This window comes from Microcebus murinus, chromosome 10 (genome assembly GCF_040939455.1).
Source record: "Microcebus murinus isolate Inina chromosome 10, M.murinus_Inina_mat1.0, whole genome shotgun sequence".
Classification (NCBI taxonomy): domain Eukaryota; kingdom Metazoa; phylum Chordata; class Mammalia; order Primates; family Cheirogaleidae; genus Microcebus; species Microcebus murinus.
The window spans coordinates 24,652,859-24,671,658 of NC_134113.1; the positions used below are offsets into that span (position 1 = coordinate 24,652,859).

The 18,800-nt window shown below is 36.2% G+C and overlaps 1 protein-coding gene across 4 annotated transcripts in view; it reads right to left on the minus strand.

The window, feature by feature from the left end:
* Nucleotides 1-18,800, minus strand: part of VEZT (vezatin, adherens junctions transmembrane protein) — a 98,075-nt gene that overhangs the window by 30,313 nt on the left and 48,962 nt on the right. For 3 of the 4 annotated variants that reach the window (XM_012775292.2, XM_076007098.1, XM_076007096.1), the window contains exons 7-11: nt 16,612-16,759; nt 12,744-13,075; nt 9,899-10,092; nt 4,379-4,479; nt 2,141-2,348 (exon numbers count right to left, since the gene is read on the minus strand). In XM_012775292.2, coding sequence (XP_012630746.2) covers nt 2,141-2,348; nt 4,379-4,479; nt 9,899-10,092; nt 12,744-13,075; nt 16,612-16,759 — 983 coding nt within the window. Of the gene's footprint in view, nt 1-8; nt 83-2,140; nt 2,349-4,378; nt 4,480-9,898; nt 10,093-12,743; nt 13,076-16,611; nt 16,760-18,800 lie in introns of all 4 variants that reach the window. The other variant, XM_076007097.1, reaches the window with a different exon arrangement.

Sequence of the window (18,800 nt, forward strand, 5' to 3'; positions counted from 1 at the left end):
GCACATACCTGAAAATGAGACACATTTCTCTCATTGATATATCTTTGCCCATAATGTCAATAGGATAATTTTGAAGAAAATACTAAACAATAAAAAAGCATACAAGTTTATATACAATGCTATTTTCAGTCTATATACACCTTTAGTTTATAAATATGCTAGTTCTTAAAGAATGCAACATATAGAAGTTGATTGCTATTTAAGATTATTGCTAATTAAATGGGGGATATAATCTATATAATGAGAGGATTAATGACAACTGTGTTTGAATGTAAGCCTCTTGGAGGGTAGTCATTTTAAAAAATTTTTAATTTTCATTTAAATATATTTAGGGGGTACAAATGGTTTTTTGCTACCTGGATGAATTATATAGTGGTAAAGTCTGGGCTTTTACTGTACCTATCACCCGAATAGTGTGCACTGTAGTGGGTAGGTATTTTTGTCTCTTGATCTATGTGCTAGGGATACAGCAGTATGCAATGCCTGGCATATAACAAATACTCAATAACTACTTGTTGAATGAATAATTTGCTGAATGAATGCTGTGAAGATAATATGGCCCCTATGTAAGGAGACTATAATTTAGTTATCAAAACAAAAAAACTGAAAACATAGAAAACAATAGTGCCTAAAACATAATACCATTAATCTCTGATTTATGTAGGCCCAATATATGAACAAGCAGATTGCAGGAAAGTTCTTAATCATTTTCCTTCTCTGCTATAGGCTTTGCTGCTCAAGACATCCTTTACATTTCACTACCATGTCTCTCTAGCATGAGGGTCTATAGTGGTGGGAGAGGTGGCAGAGCTGGAGCAGTCAAAGAAGGAGTCATGGAGAAGGAGAGACTAATAGAGAGGACAGCTTGGTGGATAAGATAGAATTCTTGGTAAAGGGATAAGCAGAAATGGCAAATTTGTGGAACTGTAGTCTAATAAGATAAATATAAGTACAAGAAGACATTCATATTAGAAATAGTAAAAAATATAATTACATATATGATAGATTCCTATGATGAAGAGGCTTGAAACCAGGAAAAGGAATTTAGATTTGATACGATAAGAAAGGAGGAACCACTATAGGTTTCAAGATAGAGAGAGCTATCACCAATGCACTGTTTGAGAAAAATCTGGATAGAGCTTGCAAGATAGCTTAGAAGAAAAAGGTACTGAAAATGGAAATCAGCTAAGAGGCTATGATAAAGTACAAGCATAATCTAATGAGGACCTGGGCTATAAAGTGGGCTTGTGGGAAGAAAAGGAAAGATAAAACCAGGAAACGTAGATCTGGACAGAGGAGAATTGTAGGGCTCCTAAAAGAAGAAAAGACAGCCTTCTAGAAGGTATAGTTAATCTGTATACTTCTAGTGAGGAAGGGAAAAGAAGGCAGTTGATTTTGAGGCTCCATACAGATACTCTAAAAGGGAAGGAAAGTCTCACTCTGCTTTCTTAGAAACCCATAGGCTTAAATTCAACTAAGAATTAAATTAGCAAGGTTGATATTGTCAAGTATCAAACTTCCTTTCATTCCTTCCCCCACCTCCCAGGAAGTTGAATGAAGAAAAGGAGGGTAAGAAACATAAAGGAATTGAAGGCTATTAACCACCCCACTCTACCCAAATCAGAGTATGGAGAAGCATATACAGAAATCACCTCCACATTTCCCATCTACTAAAGTGCTCAAACTACTTAAGTAACTCTAATTATATGTCTAAATGGTAGGTCTTAATTCAATTTTTAAATAGTGAACATAGAGTTATTAATTTTGTGCTTCACTGAGGTATTTTTAACATTTTAACATATGCAGAACAGAGTTTAGAATCTCAAATTCACTAGATTTGAAAATAACATTTAAAATATCCCAAATTATTCAACTTACTGCCCATTCATTCTAAAAAAAAAATTAGTAAAATATTAGATAACTGATGAAAAAGTGTGACTTCATATTCCCAATGTGATTACATACTTATTCTTTTATTGATCAAATTGATTTCATGTCTAGAAGAAAAAGTATTATACTTACTAGTGGATCTCCCGAAAATTAAAGCCACAGAATTCTACACTTAAAATAAGATGCAAGGTTGAAGAAAAAAAGGATTTCCTACACTGAAATAACCTTGTATTCTAAAATCAGTGCTTACCATGATCACTAAATAGAAGTTGTTTCCACTTCTGCCTTTCTGCCTCTGAAGCTTTAAATCCCAGCACAGATTTTAATTCTTGGAGCACCCTCTTGGATTCTTCATGTTCACGCTTCTGTCTCTCTTTATCTTCTTGAGATAAGTAATAAAAATCATCCTTTCTGAAATCACTGTCTATGTCTATATCATCTACATAAGCTTCTAATTCCTGAAAATGAATAAAAGAAAAATCATTTTACTTTAAGCAGACATTTTTCTAGTAAGTATTAATTTACTTGTGCCTACCTATCTCCAATATTAAAAAACTTAGGACTTGCTCTTGGCACAGGTCATTCAAGTAAAGCTAGGCGAAAAAAAAAAAAGCAAATATATATATACCTATAGAAAAATTGAAATCTTCAAAAAGCATAATAGTTGATACTACAAACAGTTGTGGATAAGAAAGTTTAACAACTTCAACTCTGGTACCATACTATACACTTAGCTAAGATTACAGTTATTAGCTATGTCAAAATCAATCAAATTAGAAGGACTGGCAGTTTAGGGAGGGGGTTAGGCATGTTAGTTTTCTTCTGGTAGATATTTGTGATTCTCTCTGACTTCCCTGGAAGTTTGAACACTCTTTCTAAGGATTAGGAAACACTTTGTCTGATGGTTCTCCAATCTCTAAGACAGAGGGTAGGATACTTGCTTACCTAGCCTCCCTTGCAGTTTCGGTTTAGGCACATGACCTGGGATCCTCTAATCAGATATACCTGCATCAGATCTGATTCAGAAGTTTGTGATAAAAGAAGCAGGGACCTTGTGGAATCCATTCTGGCAAGGATGGCGGCAGATCAAGTTTCCAGAGTTAATAGTACTGAGGGTAGTGTTTACTATTCAGCATTGATGGAGCAAGTGGCAATGTCTGCACCCAGTGACTTAGCAATAATATTTCCACTAGAATAGTTCTTTTGAGGGATTTTGGCTGGTTCAAGCCTGCTTTATCTGGTCCTCTGAAATATTCTATAAGCTAACTAATGGTTTTAAATTTAAAGTTAGTCATTTAAACTAACTGGAGTTGGTTTCCATTTGCAATTAAGAATACTGAATAGGCCAGGCGTGGTGGCTCACGAATATAATCCTAGGACTCTGGGAGGCCGAGGCGGGCAGATTGCTCAAGGTCAGGAGTTCGAAACCAGCCTGCACAAGAGTGAGACCCCGTCTCTACTATAAATAGAAAGAAATTAATTGGCCAACTAATATGTATAGAAAAAATTAGCTGGGCATGGTGGCACATGCCTGTAGTCCCAGCTACTCGGGAGGCTGAGGCAGCAGGATTGCTTGAGCCCAGGAGTTTGAGGTTGCTGTGAGCTAGGCTGACGCCACGGCACTCACTCTCTCTAGCTTGGGCAACAAAGTGAGACTCTGTCTCAAAAAAAAAAAAAAAAAAAAGAATACTAAATAAATATGACCTAAGGAAAAGAAGTTTTCCTCAGGACGAATGAAAGTAATCTTTGTCAGTATCTAATGCAATCATTAAAAACTTGTTTTTCAAAGTGAGACAACATGCAATCAAGTGTACAGGATTTTTACAGATGTATACATACTGTAACCATCACTCAGATCAATATGAAAACATTTCCAGCATCCCAAAAGGTACTTTTGCCAATGTACTAATTTTTAATTACTTTTAGAAGCCTTTAAGAAGGCCAGGTGTGGTGGCTCACACCTGTAATCATAGCACTTTGGGAGGCCAAGGCAGGAGGATCTTTTAAGCTCAGGAGTTTGAAACCAGCCAGGGAAATAGTAAGACCCTGTCTCTACAAAAAATTAAAAAAATTAGCCGGGTTTGGTGGTGGATGCCTGTAATCCTAGCTACTCCAGAGGCTGAGGCAGGAGGATCACTTGAGCCCAGGAGTTTGAGGTTGCAGTGAGCTATGATGATGCCACTGCACTCTAGCCCAGACAACAGAGCAAGACCTTATATCCAAAAAAAAAGAAAAAGCCTCTAAGAAATGGACAAGTAGATGTAAATAACAGAAAAATATCCTGGTGGATTCAGTGAATTCAAATTTGAGGCAGTAAGAACTAATGATTTGATAAAAATTCAATACATTATGATGTGATTTTAAAGCTCATTAGAAACAGAAATTCAACAAGTTGTTCAACAATTATCCATGTCACTTGAAAGAATGGTAGATATGCTTTGTCTGTGAAACTCTTCTTTAGGGCAAAAAGAGTAATTTTCATCCTTACCTGCTCCTCAGGAATTGGATCTTTGTCTGCAATGTGTAGAGCGGGTTTCATTAAAGGTACCACAGTACAATGTGGGTTTTCACACCCTACTTCAGGCTTGCCTTAAAAAAGGGGGTGGGAGGGAAGGGGGGAATAAAGATAAGAAACAGGCCCCACAGAAATGAGTGAACAGCTAATTGAAAACATCCATAATACTAATAGTTTATCAATTTTATAGTCCAACTAATTCAGATAATAACTTTTTATTTATAAAAAATTAAAGATATTAAAATTAACAACAGTAACATCAGCTCATGCCTGTAATCCTAGCACTTTGGGAGGCCAAGGCGGGAGGATCACTCAAGGTCAGGAGTTCGAAACCAGCCTGAGCAAGAGCAAGACTAAACTAAAAATACTAAAAATAGAAAGAAATTAATTGGCCAACTAAAAATATAGAAAAAAAAATTAGCTGGGCATGGTGGCACATGTAGCTGTAGTCCCAGCTATTCAGGAGGTCGAGGCAGGAGGATCGCTTGAGCCCAAGAGTTTGAGGTTGCTGTGAGCTAGGCTGATACCACAGCACTTTAGCCTGGCAACAAAGTGAGACTCTGTCTCAAAAAAAACCCACAAACAAACAAACAAAACATCAATGCATTTACAATTTAAGTTAAATTAAGCTTTTTGGAGGAAAGGACCTGTTTTTTTCCCTTATTCATGTCACCATAGTATCTGGCACACTATGTACCCCATAAACACTTGCTGAACAAAAGTTTTTAATTCATAGCACAGTCTTAAGACAGACTCCACTCTTCCTCACAAAAATCACACTGTATCTTATACATAGGTTGTTATAACTCTCAGAAGTTTGATTTAGAAATGAGTTTCACAAGGAAATATCTTTAAAAAGCTCATCCAAGTGAGCTTAACTTTGATTAAGTCTTAAAATTTCTATTTGGTATCTAATCACAGGGTTAGTTGGTTTCATATCTAGCTCGCTACCTATCATTATTATCTTTCTACTTAGAAAAAGCAGTATGAGGCCAGGCGCCATGACACCCAGCTAATTTGTTCTATTTTTTAGTAGAGATGGGATTCATAGCAGACTCCTCACCATATTCCTACTACCCTTTTGTGCTTTTTGGGCTGGTGTGGTCAAAGCAAGCTGAGGCCAGGATGGGAAGAACTCTCAGGAGGTTGAGTCAGCAGCACTGTGGCACAGGAGATAGCCCACAGTATCAGGTGATTAGTTACATCAACAGGAATTGAGTAAATTAGTAAGTATTTGGAGGATAATGGGAACCAAGTTTCTCACAATCAGAGAAGGAAGGTACAAATAGGGAAATGGGAAAGCAGAATAAATCATGTGGTGTTGAAACGGAATTAGAGGTACTGGTATGAACTCATGGTTTATAATATATGTGGACAGATACAGAGGTAGACATAGATCTGTGTGAGTATATATATATATATATATATATACATATACATATACATTTCATAGCTCTGCCTATACACTGACAGGGCCTAAAAGCAATAACATCACAGTGGCAATGAGCATGCCTAGTGCACAGATCTTGGTTTCTAAATGCCATTCTTCATTAAAAGTGACATGGGGAACTCACAGGCACTGCTTAACACAGAGTCAAAAGCCCCTAACCACTCTGATCAAAAACATGATGTGAGGCCAGGTGCAGTGGCTCATGCCTATGATCCTAGCACTTTGAGAGGCCAAGGCAGGAGGATTGCTTGAGCCCAGAAGTTCATGACCAGCCTGAGCAATATAGCAAGACCCTGTCTCTACAAAAATTAAAGTTAGCCAGGTGTGGTGGTGCACACCTGTAGTCCTAGCCACTTGGGAGGCTGAGGTGGGAGGAAAACTTGAGGCCAGGAGTTTGAGCTTGCGGTAAGCTATGATGGTGCCACTGCACTCTAGCCCAGGTGGCAGAGCAAAACCCTGTCTCAGAAACAAAAAACAAAAACCCATGATGTGGTGACAGAACAAGTTAGGACCGCTTGGCTTGGAATGAAGATGATAAAAGAATTGGCCACTTCTTGACCTAGCAGTTCATTAGTACCTTAGTAGTAACATATTAGCATGCTAAAAGAAACTCCCACCCATACCATCACCATTCCTGAGAGGGACCTTTTAATGTCAAGAAAGAGGAGGGTTCCCAGTTCTAGGAAATTACTGTCTCTTTCCAAGAAATAATATGAATATTCCTACCCTGCTTAGCCTACGATTAAGCCAGTGCTTAAAGAAAGAAAGCAAAAGAACCAAAGGGGCTGTTCTCCTCAGCAGGGAAAACTAGCCTCTACTCTGTCTGTGGAGTAGATATCCTACACTCTCTGAATAAAAGCTGCTTTTGCTTTACACTGTTGGCTTGCTCTTGAACTAATTCTCATGCAAAGCCAAGGACCCACTTGATTTCAAATGATTCCCAACCTTGCGAAATACTTTCCTGTATCAAAAGGAAAGACGGCTTCTTGGAGACATGGCTGGGGCAAGGAAAACACGAGAAAGTAAGGATATGCTCAAAGAATGATGGTAATACAAACCAACTTGAATGGGCTAACTGGGTCATATGGTTCAGAGCAATACCACCACCAAAAGAATTATACATACACACAGACACATACACAGAAATATAAGGCAAATGTGGTAAAATGTCAACAACTAAGAAAACTGGATAAATAGTACTTTTAACTATTCTTGCAACTTTCCTTTAAGTTTAAAATGACTTTAAAATAAAACATTAGAAATAAAGATCCAGCCTACTAAAGCACCTGCTTCTTAGAATATTCAAACAAACATTTTATTTAAAGTTATATAGGGGCCAGGCATGGTGGCTTACGCCTGTAATCCTAGCACTCTGGGAGGCTGAGGTGGGTGGATTGCTCAAGGTCAGCCTGAGTGAGACCCTGTCTCTACTAAAAATAGAAAGAAATCAATTGGCCAACTAAAAATATATAGAAAAAATTACCCGGGCATGGTGGTGCATGCCTGTAATCCCAGCTATTCGGGAGGCTGAGGCAGAAGGATCACCTGAGCCCAAGAGTTTGAGGTTGCTGTGAGCTAGGCTGACAAGGCACTCTAGCCAGGGTAACAGAGAGAGGCTCTGTCTCAAATAAATAAATAAATAAAGTTGTAGCTATGGTTACTATGAATGTTTTGTTGAGAAAAATTTGTTGATTATTTGTGTCTTAATTCATATCATTGTTATCTATGAGCAAAAGCCACATATACAGAGCATAATTAAGAAATGGCTTATCTTAATTACCTGCCCAATGATTTGGAGAGTTTTCAGAGTCATGGTTAACAACAGTTAAGTGACAGACTAAGATTCAACATTTCATAGTTTGCTAAAGGAGGGTTGAATGGGATGCATCTTTTAATAACCAAAAGTCTTCTGAGTGTTTCTATTCATAGAAAGTATATGCAAAGGCTCTTGGCTTCATATCAAAAAGTTTAATATGCATAAGCATTTACATATATTAAAGTTTCTTGGCAGATTTATCCTTTGGAGAAAAATTATTCACTATTTACATTTAAAATATAAAGAAAACCTATGGGTAATAGATCAGTAATTAGCATATTAATGTTTCCTTTGAAAAAAGTTAATACTATGTAAGGATTTATTCAGCTTGTTTAAGACATTAAGCAAAGCATTACAAATATAGCTATAAATAAAGCAATAATAGGATGATAAAGCATCAATTATCTTTGGCAAGAATGCAAATTCTATGCATGAGTCTGATTAACCTCATAATAAAGATTTGGCTGGGTATGATGGCTCCTGCCTGTAATCCCACCACTTTGGGAGGTGGAGATGAGAGGATCGCTTGAGGTCACAAGTTTTAGACCAGCCTGGGCAACATAATGAGACCCTACCTCTACAAAATATTTTTTCAAAAAAGATTCAAGAGATGAACATGGTATTGGTTTGTAGCACAATTTAAAAAAATTAATATGCCAAACATTCAAATGAAATGTAAAATCAAGTATAAAATCTGAATCAAAAGCAGTTTGGCAAGAAATCTCAAGACTGCCTTTTTTTTCTTTTTGAAACCGAGTTTCGCACTGTCGCTTGGGCTAGAATGCTGTGACACAGCCTAGCCCACAGAAACCTCCAACTCCTGGGCTCAAGCAATCCTCCTGCCTCAGCCTCCAGAGTAGCCAGGACTACAGGTGTGTACCACAACACCCAGCTAATTTTTTCTATTTTTAGAAGAGACAGGGATCTCACTCTTGTTAAGGCTGTTCTTGAACTCCTGACCTCAAGCAACCATCCTGCCTCAGCCTCCCAGAGTGCTGGAATACAGGTGTGAGCCACCGAGCCCAGTCAAGACTGCCTTTTTACCTTAGCAGCACAGAGCAACTGATAAATTATCATTAAATAATGACACCTTGGCCGGGGCGGTGGCTCACACCTGTAATCCTAGCACTCTGGGAGGCTGAGGTGGGCGGATTGCTTGAGGTCAGGAGTTCGAAACCAGCCTGAGCAAGAGCGAGAAGACTCTGTCTCTACTAAAAATAGAAAGAAATTAATTGGCCAATTAAAATATATAGAAAAAATTAGCCGGGCATGGTGGCGCATGCCTGTAGTCCCAGCTACTCAGGAGGATGAGGCAGCAGGATTGCTTGAGCCCAGGAGTTTGAGGTTGCTGTCAGCTAGGCTGACGCCACAGCACTCAGTCTAGCCTGGGCAACAAAGCAAGACTCTGTCTCAAAAAACAAAAAAAAACTAGGATTCTTAAAAAAAATAATAATGACACCTTTACACTTAGATTCTTAATAATGAATATGAAGTGCCACTAATTATATCATTTGTATATCATTTGTAAATGTGAAGTAAGTACTTTATCTTAAAAGAAAGACTCAGTTTCTGGCCCCTGACTATGAAATTCATTCTTCTATTATCCCAACTGAAAAAGAGTTTCTAGAAGTTCTAATAATAGAAAAATACTATCAAAATTTATCCCCTCATTTCCATTTTTTTAAAAGGAGGGATGATTCACTGTCAAATTATATTCATTATCTTAGTTACAAAATAAGAGCCAATGGGAGGCCAAGGCAGGCGGATTGCTCAAGGTTAGGAGTTCAAAACCAGCCTGAGAAAGAGCGAGAGACCCCGTCTCTACTATAAATAGAAAGAAGTTAATTGGCCAACTAAAAATATATATAGAAAAAATTAGCCAGGCATGGTGGCCCACGCATGCCTGTAGTCCCAGCTACTCAGGAGGCTGAGGCAGGAGGATCACTTGGGCCCAGGAGTTTGAGGTTGCTGTGAGCTAGGCTGACGCCATGGCACTCACTCTAGCCTGGGCAACAAAGTGAGACACTGTCTCAAAAAAACAAAAACAAAATAAGAGCCAAGACTTTCAGTGTCACTTTGTACAAATAAATTCAACCTCTTGAAGGAAACTAAAAAATTCTGTGATGCCAGTTTCATCATGCAGACAAGAAATTCATCTAATAAAATCCTACCAGAGTGGAATAAGCATGTCTGATAAGCATATGCCAAAGAACTCTCTAACAGGTACCTTTTTTATCTGTATTTCTTCGTAGTAGTTTGTCCACCTGAGAAATGGCCTCTTCCCAGCAATTGTTGCTTGCTTGAACATGGGGCTGAATCAACTTTAATTTCTGTTCTAAGATTTGATAAGCCTCTGACACTAATTCTTGTGTTTCTTTAGTACAAACAAGCTTTTCAAGTTCATCTTCAAGAATTATCACCCTGAATAATAAAGAAAAGCAGAAACAGGTCTCTAAAATTAAAAAAAATTATAATTAATAAGGCTTACAAAATAAGTTTATAGGATAAAAGTTCTGGAGATGAGTGGTGGTGATGGTTGCACAATAGTGTGTACATACTTAATGCCACTGAACTGTACACTTACAAATGGTTAAATAATAAATTTTGTTATATATATTTTACCACAACTTTTTAAAAGCTCATAAAGAGTAACATGTATTTATTTAACAAATATTTTTTATATATATACTAGGCATTTTGTGAAATAAAAACCCATTTCCTATTTATAAGCAATTTATAACTGAATCAGGGACATTATACATACATGTATATAAAATACAATATCATAAAAAGTTAAAACTAACATTTTATTTCCATTTTAGAGGTAAGGAATTAGGTCCAGAGAGTTGAAGAAACTTGTCAAGAGGCACAAAGCTGGTAAGCTGTAAAGCTGGGTTGAATACAAGCATAAAAGCTCTCATAATACCACAGAGAGCTACAGATACTGTTATGAGAATTCAGAAGAGGGTGAAATTACTATCAGCTGTAAGTGCAAACAGGCAACAGTCAAGGAAAAGGTACTTAGGGAAGACGTAGCTTTGAAGGACGGATAAAATTTGAGCCTGGACAAAAGGTGAGAAGGTCGTTTTAGACGGAACATGGGAAAAGACATTTATACAGTTTGGATTGAAGAAAAAGAGTGAGAAATAAAGATAGAAATGCAGACTGTAGTCGGGTTATGACAAATCCTATAGAATCTATAGAATGTTTTGTACAGACTTAAGTCTAAGCTGCTATAATCTGAAACCAGTGCAGATTTTCAGTTAAGCAAAAAAGCAAATATGTGCCTCAGTAACATTAAACTGGCAGCACACACTCTGGAGGCGGGGAGAACAGTTAGAGGTTAATGCCCTCGTGTAAGCAAGAGATGATATGGTCCTGCACTAAGAGGCACTGAGAGTAGGAATAGCAAAGGGGATAAGGGCAAGAGAGGAGTGAAATACAAAAAGAGCATTTTGAAATAGGAAACATAAAACAATGTTTTAGACAACCATTTCAAAAGTTGAGTGTTGAAGTAATACACAGCAAATCAGATATGATAGTGTGTGACTGACGTACTTTCTAGTTAAAATACTTAGAAAGGTGACAGTAGCATATATAGAATATTCCATTTTAGAAGAGCATACATACTTCCTGTGCATAATCCACAATCCCTGCCCAAGGTATAAAGCTTCTCTTTTTCGTGTTCATGTCCACCCAGTGTAGCACTCTTCCTTCCCTGAGCTATCTTCCCTCACTCTAATCCATTCCAATATGCCCCATATATTTCTGATTCTATTGCCAAAAATTAATTCCTCAAGGACTCTGGCTTTGCCTACAACCTTTCCAGTAAAATCTTATTTTGCTCTGATGATGATCCAACCTTTGCCACTCACTCAAGAGGAGATGGCCTTATCTTCCAAGTTCCCTATAGGAGACAGGACTAAGAGTCTGGTTAGCATTTACCTGTTTTCTTAGAACAGTAGCTATAGACCACTGGAACACCTTCACTTCACAGTTTCTTCATTTTTCCTTTATATCAGCCTTCTATCTACCTATCTCAGGCTTTGAATTGATGGTTAAAAACTTATCTTCTCAAAATGTCTTTCTGACCTTAAGTTCCTATCTTTATATATCTTATCCTACCACATTCCAGAGAAATAGGCCTTTTTGATTTTACTGATATGTCAAGTCCTTTTGACCCATTTTCTTATCTTACAAAATTAATTACTATCTTCCCCCTTCTATTTCTTGCCTGGTATACAGGGCCAAGCAAGTACATCTTATCAGCTCATTAAATTCCTATGATCTTCCTGATTACTAATACATGAACCCAACCACTATTTGATCAAATCCTATACTATGAATATTTAACAGAGAAAAATTTCACTGGAAATGATTGTATTCAATTAAATACCTTGAGTTAATTTTTAAACTTGAAAATTTCCATGTGGAGATATATGAAACTATTATTTTCAGTTGATAAAGGTATACCAAAGTAGAACATAAAAATTTAGAAATTAAGGTGGAATATCAACAGTATAATGCAAGATAGAAGATCAACAAATATAAACTATAGACCCTACATTTTACTATTCATCTAGAACCATAAAGCTTGTCCTGTGCTACAAGGAACTTTCCAGACCTGCTACAATTTGTTTAGAAAAATAGCAATATAGTACTCTTCAACTATATATAACAATGCTCTTATAATGTTCCAATGCTGGCAGGTATTTTTCTCAGTCTGCAGGTTCCAGTTTAAAAGCCCTTCCTTAAGAGAGTTAAGAGAAGCTCATTCTTCATAACCATTTCCATTTCGGCTCTCAAACACAATATATACTACCTGCTTTTTGTCCTATCTTTCTAGGTTTTCTGTTGAAATCAGGAAAAGTAAAAACTATAACTCCCCCAATTTATAGTACGTAACAAATAATTGTTTCTATGCTACATTTGCAGTTATAAATCATCTTTCATGCTATATGTGTCAATTTTGTTTCTTCTTTCAAGCTAGGACACAAGCCAACTACCACAATGGTACAAGAATGAAGCTTGCTAATCACAAGCAAATTTCCTAACATAGCTTCTAAACTTACTCATTCAGTAATGCTTTCAGATGGAGCTGTAAGCTGCGCACTGCTGTGTGAACGTTACTCAGTTCTCTTGACTTCTGTTGAGTTTTAGATAAACGCTGGGGTACTGACTGATGCTGAGTTTCAAAGTACCGATAGAACTCATAGCTGCGCTTAAGTTCTTCCAAACAGGCAGAATGAGCATGAGGTAGACCTTGAGTCACATCAGATAAGATACAATGAGGCAAAAGTGCTGGAGTAAGTAAGGGCCCTGGAGGTGAATTGGCTGTAGAAAGTAATAGGGCTAACCGTCTGAAGAACTCTGAACTCTGTGCCACCCACAGTTGGAATAAAACCTAAAAAAAAAGAAAAAAGGACTAGATCAATAAAAAAATATTGGTCAACATGCAAACAAACTACAAATTTGTTTATCTTTACTTCTGGCTCAAATTTTTCACTTTATCCTAAATAATGACAATAGCTGACTAACTCTAAGATTAGCCAAGAATGTTATATCAAATTATGTAGTGATGGCATGAGGGAACTTCTGATCCCAATATAACAGGTAACAACAAGATATAATTTAGTACAGTTCTACTCTAGATAGGAAGTGATGAGGGAATGAGATACATTTATTAGAAATGAATCTTCATTCATGAATTATTTTTTAAAATGTTCACATAGCAGAAAAGAAGACAGTAGGACCCATGGATATATATAAATCCAAAGAAATGAGTCACTGATGGATCCAGAATTTGGGGTTCAAAGTTAGACCATTATCCTGACCTAGCAATTAGCTAAGAAATTAACACAAAAATCAGTCCAAGAACGATCATACTCCAGGAATGTCTAGCATGAGAAACTGCAAAACCCATTCTTGAGAGACACTTTACATCCAGGCAGCAGAGGATTACTTCAGATATCGTATTATTCAAGATGAGGACAATATCCCCAAAATAAACACATGCGGAAACAATGTAGTTATAGCAGACAATGTAGAGGTAGCAGACAATGAAAAGAGGATAGAACTACTTTCGATAATTTAGATTCCAATTATTCATAACCATGAAAATGGATATTTAGTGTGTTTTTTTTTAGACAGAGTCTTCCTCTGTCGCCCAGGCTAGAGTGCAGTGGCATCATCATAGCTCAATGTAACTTCAAATTTATGGGCTCAATTCTCCTGCGTCAGCCTTCAGAATAGCTAGGACTATAGGTGTGCACCAAGATGCCTGGCTACTTTTTATATTTTTCATAGAGATGGGTCTCACTCTTGTTCAGGCTGGTCCTGAACTCCTGAGCTCAAGTAATCCTCCCACCTTGGCCTCCCAGAGTGCTAGGATTATAGGTGTGAGCCACCGTGCCTAGCCTAGATGGTTTTATTAAATGAATTTTTAAATTATGTGAATAAAGATTTAAGATAATTTCATGTAAATCTACTTTACCATTAGCTAATTTTTAAAAAGTGAACAAGGCCAGATTTCCAAATTGTTAAAGATACAATATCTATGAATTCTTGAATATAAACAAGCTTACTTGCAAGTCTTCTTATTTAACTATTAAATTTTGTGATTACAATGACTTTCTTTATTCCTTTATTCATTCACTCAGAAATAATTTCTTGAGCATCTATGATGTGTCAGGCAGTGGACAAAAATGAAAAAAATCACGACTCTGATGGAGCTTATATCCAAGGGGCGTAGGTGGGGGACAGGGAGGGATAGATAATAATCTACAAGTAAAAGACAGTGTTTCCCTTCTGTGGTAGCGACTAGCCAGGGAAAAAAAGATAGTGTTTCTTGGTTGATGGGGTTATGGAGAAAAATACAGCAAAGAAGGAGAATAGCAAATGTGTGTGGATATGTGTGTGTATATACATATGAAGGAGGGAGAGAGAGAGAGAGAAGGGATGGGAGAGGGGGGAGAGGTGAATGGGGTGGTCAGGAGTGTCCCTAAAAGAGTATCACCTGAAGAAAGTTAGCCATAAAAGTATCATCAGGGAAGAGAGTTCTAGGGAGCAGAAGGTTTGAGTCATATGGTAGGAGTAGCCATTCATTTATTGCTGAACATTTAGGCAGTGTTCCGTATTTCGCTATTATAAGCACAAAACTAATAGGCAACTTGGCACATAAAGCTTAATTATGTTTAGAATAATTTCCTTCAGAAAGGTTTGTAGAAGTGGAATTACTAATTCAAAGGATACATCATTTAAATGGCTATATGTCAAATTGCATTTTTTTCTCCTACCAAGTTGTGATTTGATCAAATTTTATCCTTAAACAAACTTTAGGGAAGTGAGGAAACTACGAAAACTATTGTAGCAGCTTAGGTATGAGATAATGGTGGCTAGAACTAGCCTGGTGGGAGGGGATATAGAAAAAAGTGGATGGGTTCAAAATTCATTTTTAAGGTAGAACTGACATAAGAATCTGCTGACAAACTGGATATGAGAGGGTAAAAAAGAGGGATAAGAAGGATGGTGCCCAGGTTTCTAGTTTAAATTGTTGTTGAGTGCCACCGATTGAGATGGGTTAGAATGAGGGTAGGAATAAATCAAGGCAAATTTTAAATAACAGGAAAGAAAGAAAAACAACAACAGGGAAATTAAAACATTTATGTGGATTAGAAAATTTTAAAGATGTTGAAGTTTATACAGTCTCAAAACAAAATAGATCTTGATAAATGCTGTCAACTACACTTGCACTGATTTTCATGGTGTCATGGGAAGTTTTAAAGACTAGAAACAAAGAAATATCTAAGTAGAGCTTGTTGAATATTAAAAAGGAATTTAATATATTTGGATTAACATCTTAAAAATACTACTTGAATTTTGCTGCAAAAATGGTTCTTGTTAACTTGCTTTAACTTATGTTTTCCCATATTATTTGCTTTCAATATTTTTCCACTTTTAACTCCAAAGCAGTTCATCAAGTATAGGTACCATAAATCATTACCAATTCCATATTATTGAACTTTTAATTTGTTTCCAATGTTTGCTGCTGTAGTAATCTCATGAATATACTTTGGGTTTATCTTTGATTACTTCTTGGGATAAATCTGTAAAGGTAAAATTGCTGGATTAACAGGCATACACCTTTATGAAGATTGGTATTCACTGCTAAAATGAACCAGTTTATACTTTCACCACTAGTGTGTCAGGTTTCCCTAAATCTTCACTGATAATGAATATTACCAACTTTCAATATCTTGGCAAAATGTTTAACTTATTACTTTTATTTATATTTCCTTAAGTACTAAGATTAAAAATTTTATCATATTTATTGGTCATTTGTATTTCTTCTTTTGTAAACTGCCAGTTCATGCACTTGACCTACCTTCTGCAGGTTTTAGACACCTTAGTGCTCTTCATATAGAAAGAATTCAAGCCCTTTGTTATAAATCATTGCAATTTTTCTTGAGCTTATTTGCCTTTAAAAGTTTGCAGTATTTGAAGTTAGAAGTTTAATTTTTATGTAGCCAAATGTATCCTTTTATGTAGTTTTTAAAAAATGAAAAAAATTCTTGTCCTAAACAAGAATTTTGGAGATAGTGTGCTTTCTTCATGTTTGTTGAAACAAATGGCTAGTCATAAAATTACTCATAATGGCTTCCAATTAAAAAGTAAATTCACCTATCTCCAAACTCTATTTTAAGGCATTTCTTATATTAAGAATTTTAATTATTTTGACATCAAAATATAAGAATCTCCTCATCCAATCTTTCTGATGCCCTTGGCTTATAAAGACAGCATCGCAAACATCACTAAGGCATTTATGATGATGGTATTCAGCAAACAAATGAAGGGGAACAGGTGCACTGTTTATATTCAGAAAGCACAGAAACAATCCAAGTGCATATATTTTCTCTTGAGCCCTTCCCTTACAGATATTACCTTTAATGCAGGCAGGCTGAAGCCATCAGTAAAGTTATGTGCTTCCTCTTCTGAAATCTGCTCTTCACTAAGTCCAAGGCCCAGCTCCTTAAAAGGCACCACACAGATGTAGTTGGTTACATTGTCACTCTCAGAGTTCAGGGGGTAGGTTAAATTAGGTTAAGGCAATCAACAAAGCCTTTTCATTAAAGCATAAGAGGGATGGTAAAATTGTCCTAAATTACGGTTACTAATCTTTATTCTGAATTTTTACATGAGGAGATTTATAGCAGTTTTTAAACAGAAATTTATCTTAAAATCTAACATATTAACATAAGTATTCTCAGATATCTTAGAGGATACTTGTGAATACAATTTTTTATGTCTAAAATAATGAAAAGTTTGACTCAGCAAAAATGCTAACATGCTAAATTAGTTATTTTTGACACCTACCTTTTGAAGCTGTATTTCATTGTGTCATGGGGTGGGGAACCTGAGGCCTCATGTGGCCTTCTGGATCCTTGAATGTAACATTTTGACTGAATCCAAATTTTACAGAACAAATCCTAATAAAAGGATTTATTTGTATTTCTCTAAGTATGAAGACTGAAAATTTTATCATATTTATTGGCCATTTGTATTTCCTCTTTTGTGAACTGCCAGTTCATGCACCTGAAATATCTTCTGCAGGTTTTAGACATCTTAGTGCTCTTCATACAGAAAGAATTCAAGGGATAGTTTTAAAAAAGGGATTTGTTCTGTGAAGTTTGGATTCAGTTGAGGAGTCACACTTGCAGATCTGGAGGGCCACATGTAGCCTTGAGGCTGCAGGTTCCCCACCCACAACTCAGTTGAACATTATTTAAAATACATGGACTACAGATATAAGTAGCACTAAGCCTGCTCCATATAGGTTGTTTGGCATAGATTATTGTTAATGTTTCTTCTGTCCTTTTCCTTTTAGACACGTCAATCATATTAATACAAATGATTTTTCCCTTTGTTTTTGTAAAGATTTTTTTTTTTTTTTGAAACAGAGTCTCATTCTGTTGCCCCGGCTAGAATGCTGTGTCAGTCTAGCTCACAGCAACCCCAAACTCCTGGGCTCTAACGATACTTCTGCCTCAGCCGCCCAAGTAGCTAGGACTACAGGCATGCGCCACCATGCCCGGCTAATTTTTTCTATTTTTGGTAGAGACAAGGTCTTGCTCTTGCTCAAGCTGGTCTCAAACTTCTGAGCTCAAATGATCTGCCCACCTTGGCTTCCCAGAATGCTAGGATTACAGGCATGAGCCACCGTGCCTGGCCCATACAATTCTTTATATTGGACCATCTCTATATTTCTAGCATATTCCTATTTGTTTATATTATAATAATTTTTTGACATGTGCTAGATTAAATTTATAAATATTTTATTTATTTATTTATTTATTTTTTCTTTTACTTAGTATTCCCTGTATATCTAAATATTTTATTTAAATAGTTTGTACCTCCATTTGTTAAGACTGATCTATACATCTTATTCTTTGTAATATGTGTTTTGATAGTGAGATTATAGTATTTTCATGGATAAAATGATGTAGAGAAGCTTTCTAACCTTTTCTGTGGTGTGAAAATTTTTTTAAAACTATCTGGACCTGATAGTTAAAAATTTTTATTCACTTAGTTTTTGAATAGGTAATACATTCACAGGATTCAAAATTCATGAGGTTCATTTATCCAAAGGCAAAGGCAATCCTTGTTACTATTACCTTGTGCATCCCTCAAGATATTTAACGCATTTATACATAAAAGGAAATCCAAATATAAATGTGTGTATCTGGAGATATGTAGGTACATATATACATATGCGTGCAAACAAATACACATGTATTCATCCCTGCATAAATAAAGTCCCTTTTATATACAAATGGAAAGGTATTATTACTGATTGTACTTTGTATTTTTTTCACTTAATATAACTTGGAGATCATTCCATACCAGGGCATCAGGAACTCTATCATTGTTTTTTTAATATTGCATATTTTTCATTTTTTATATATAACCAGGTATTTTCTTTTTTAAATGGAATATTTTTAAATCTCTTCAAGTTTTTAAATTAGTACTAGGTCAATTTTGCAGATTTTTATCTTGATAAGAAATGAACCATTTTCTCCTACATTTTCAAAGTTGCTGCCAGAGAGTTGCATTTACTAGTCCTTTATAAATCA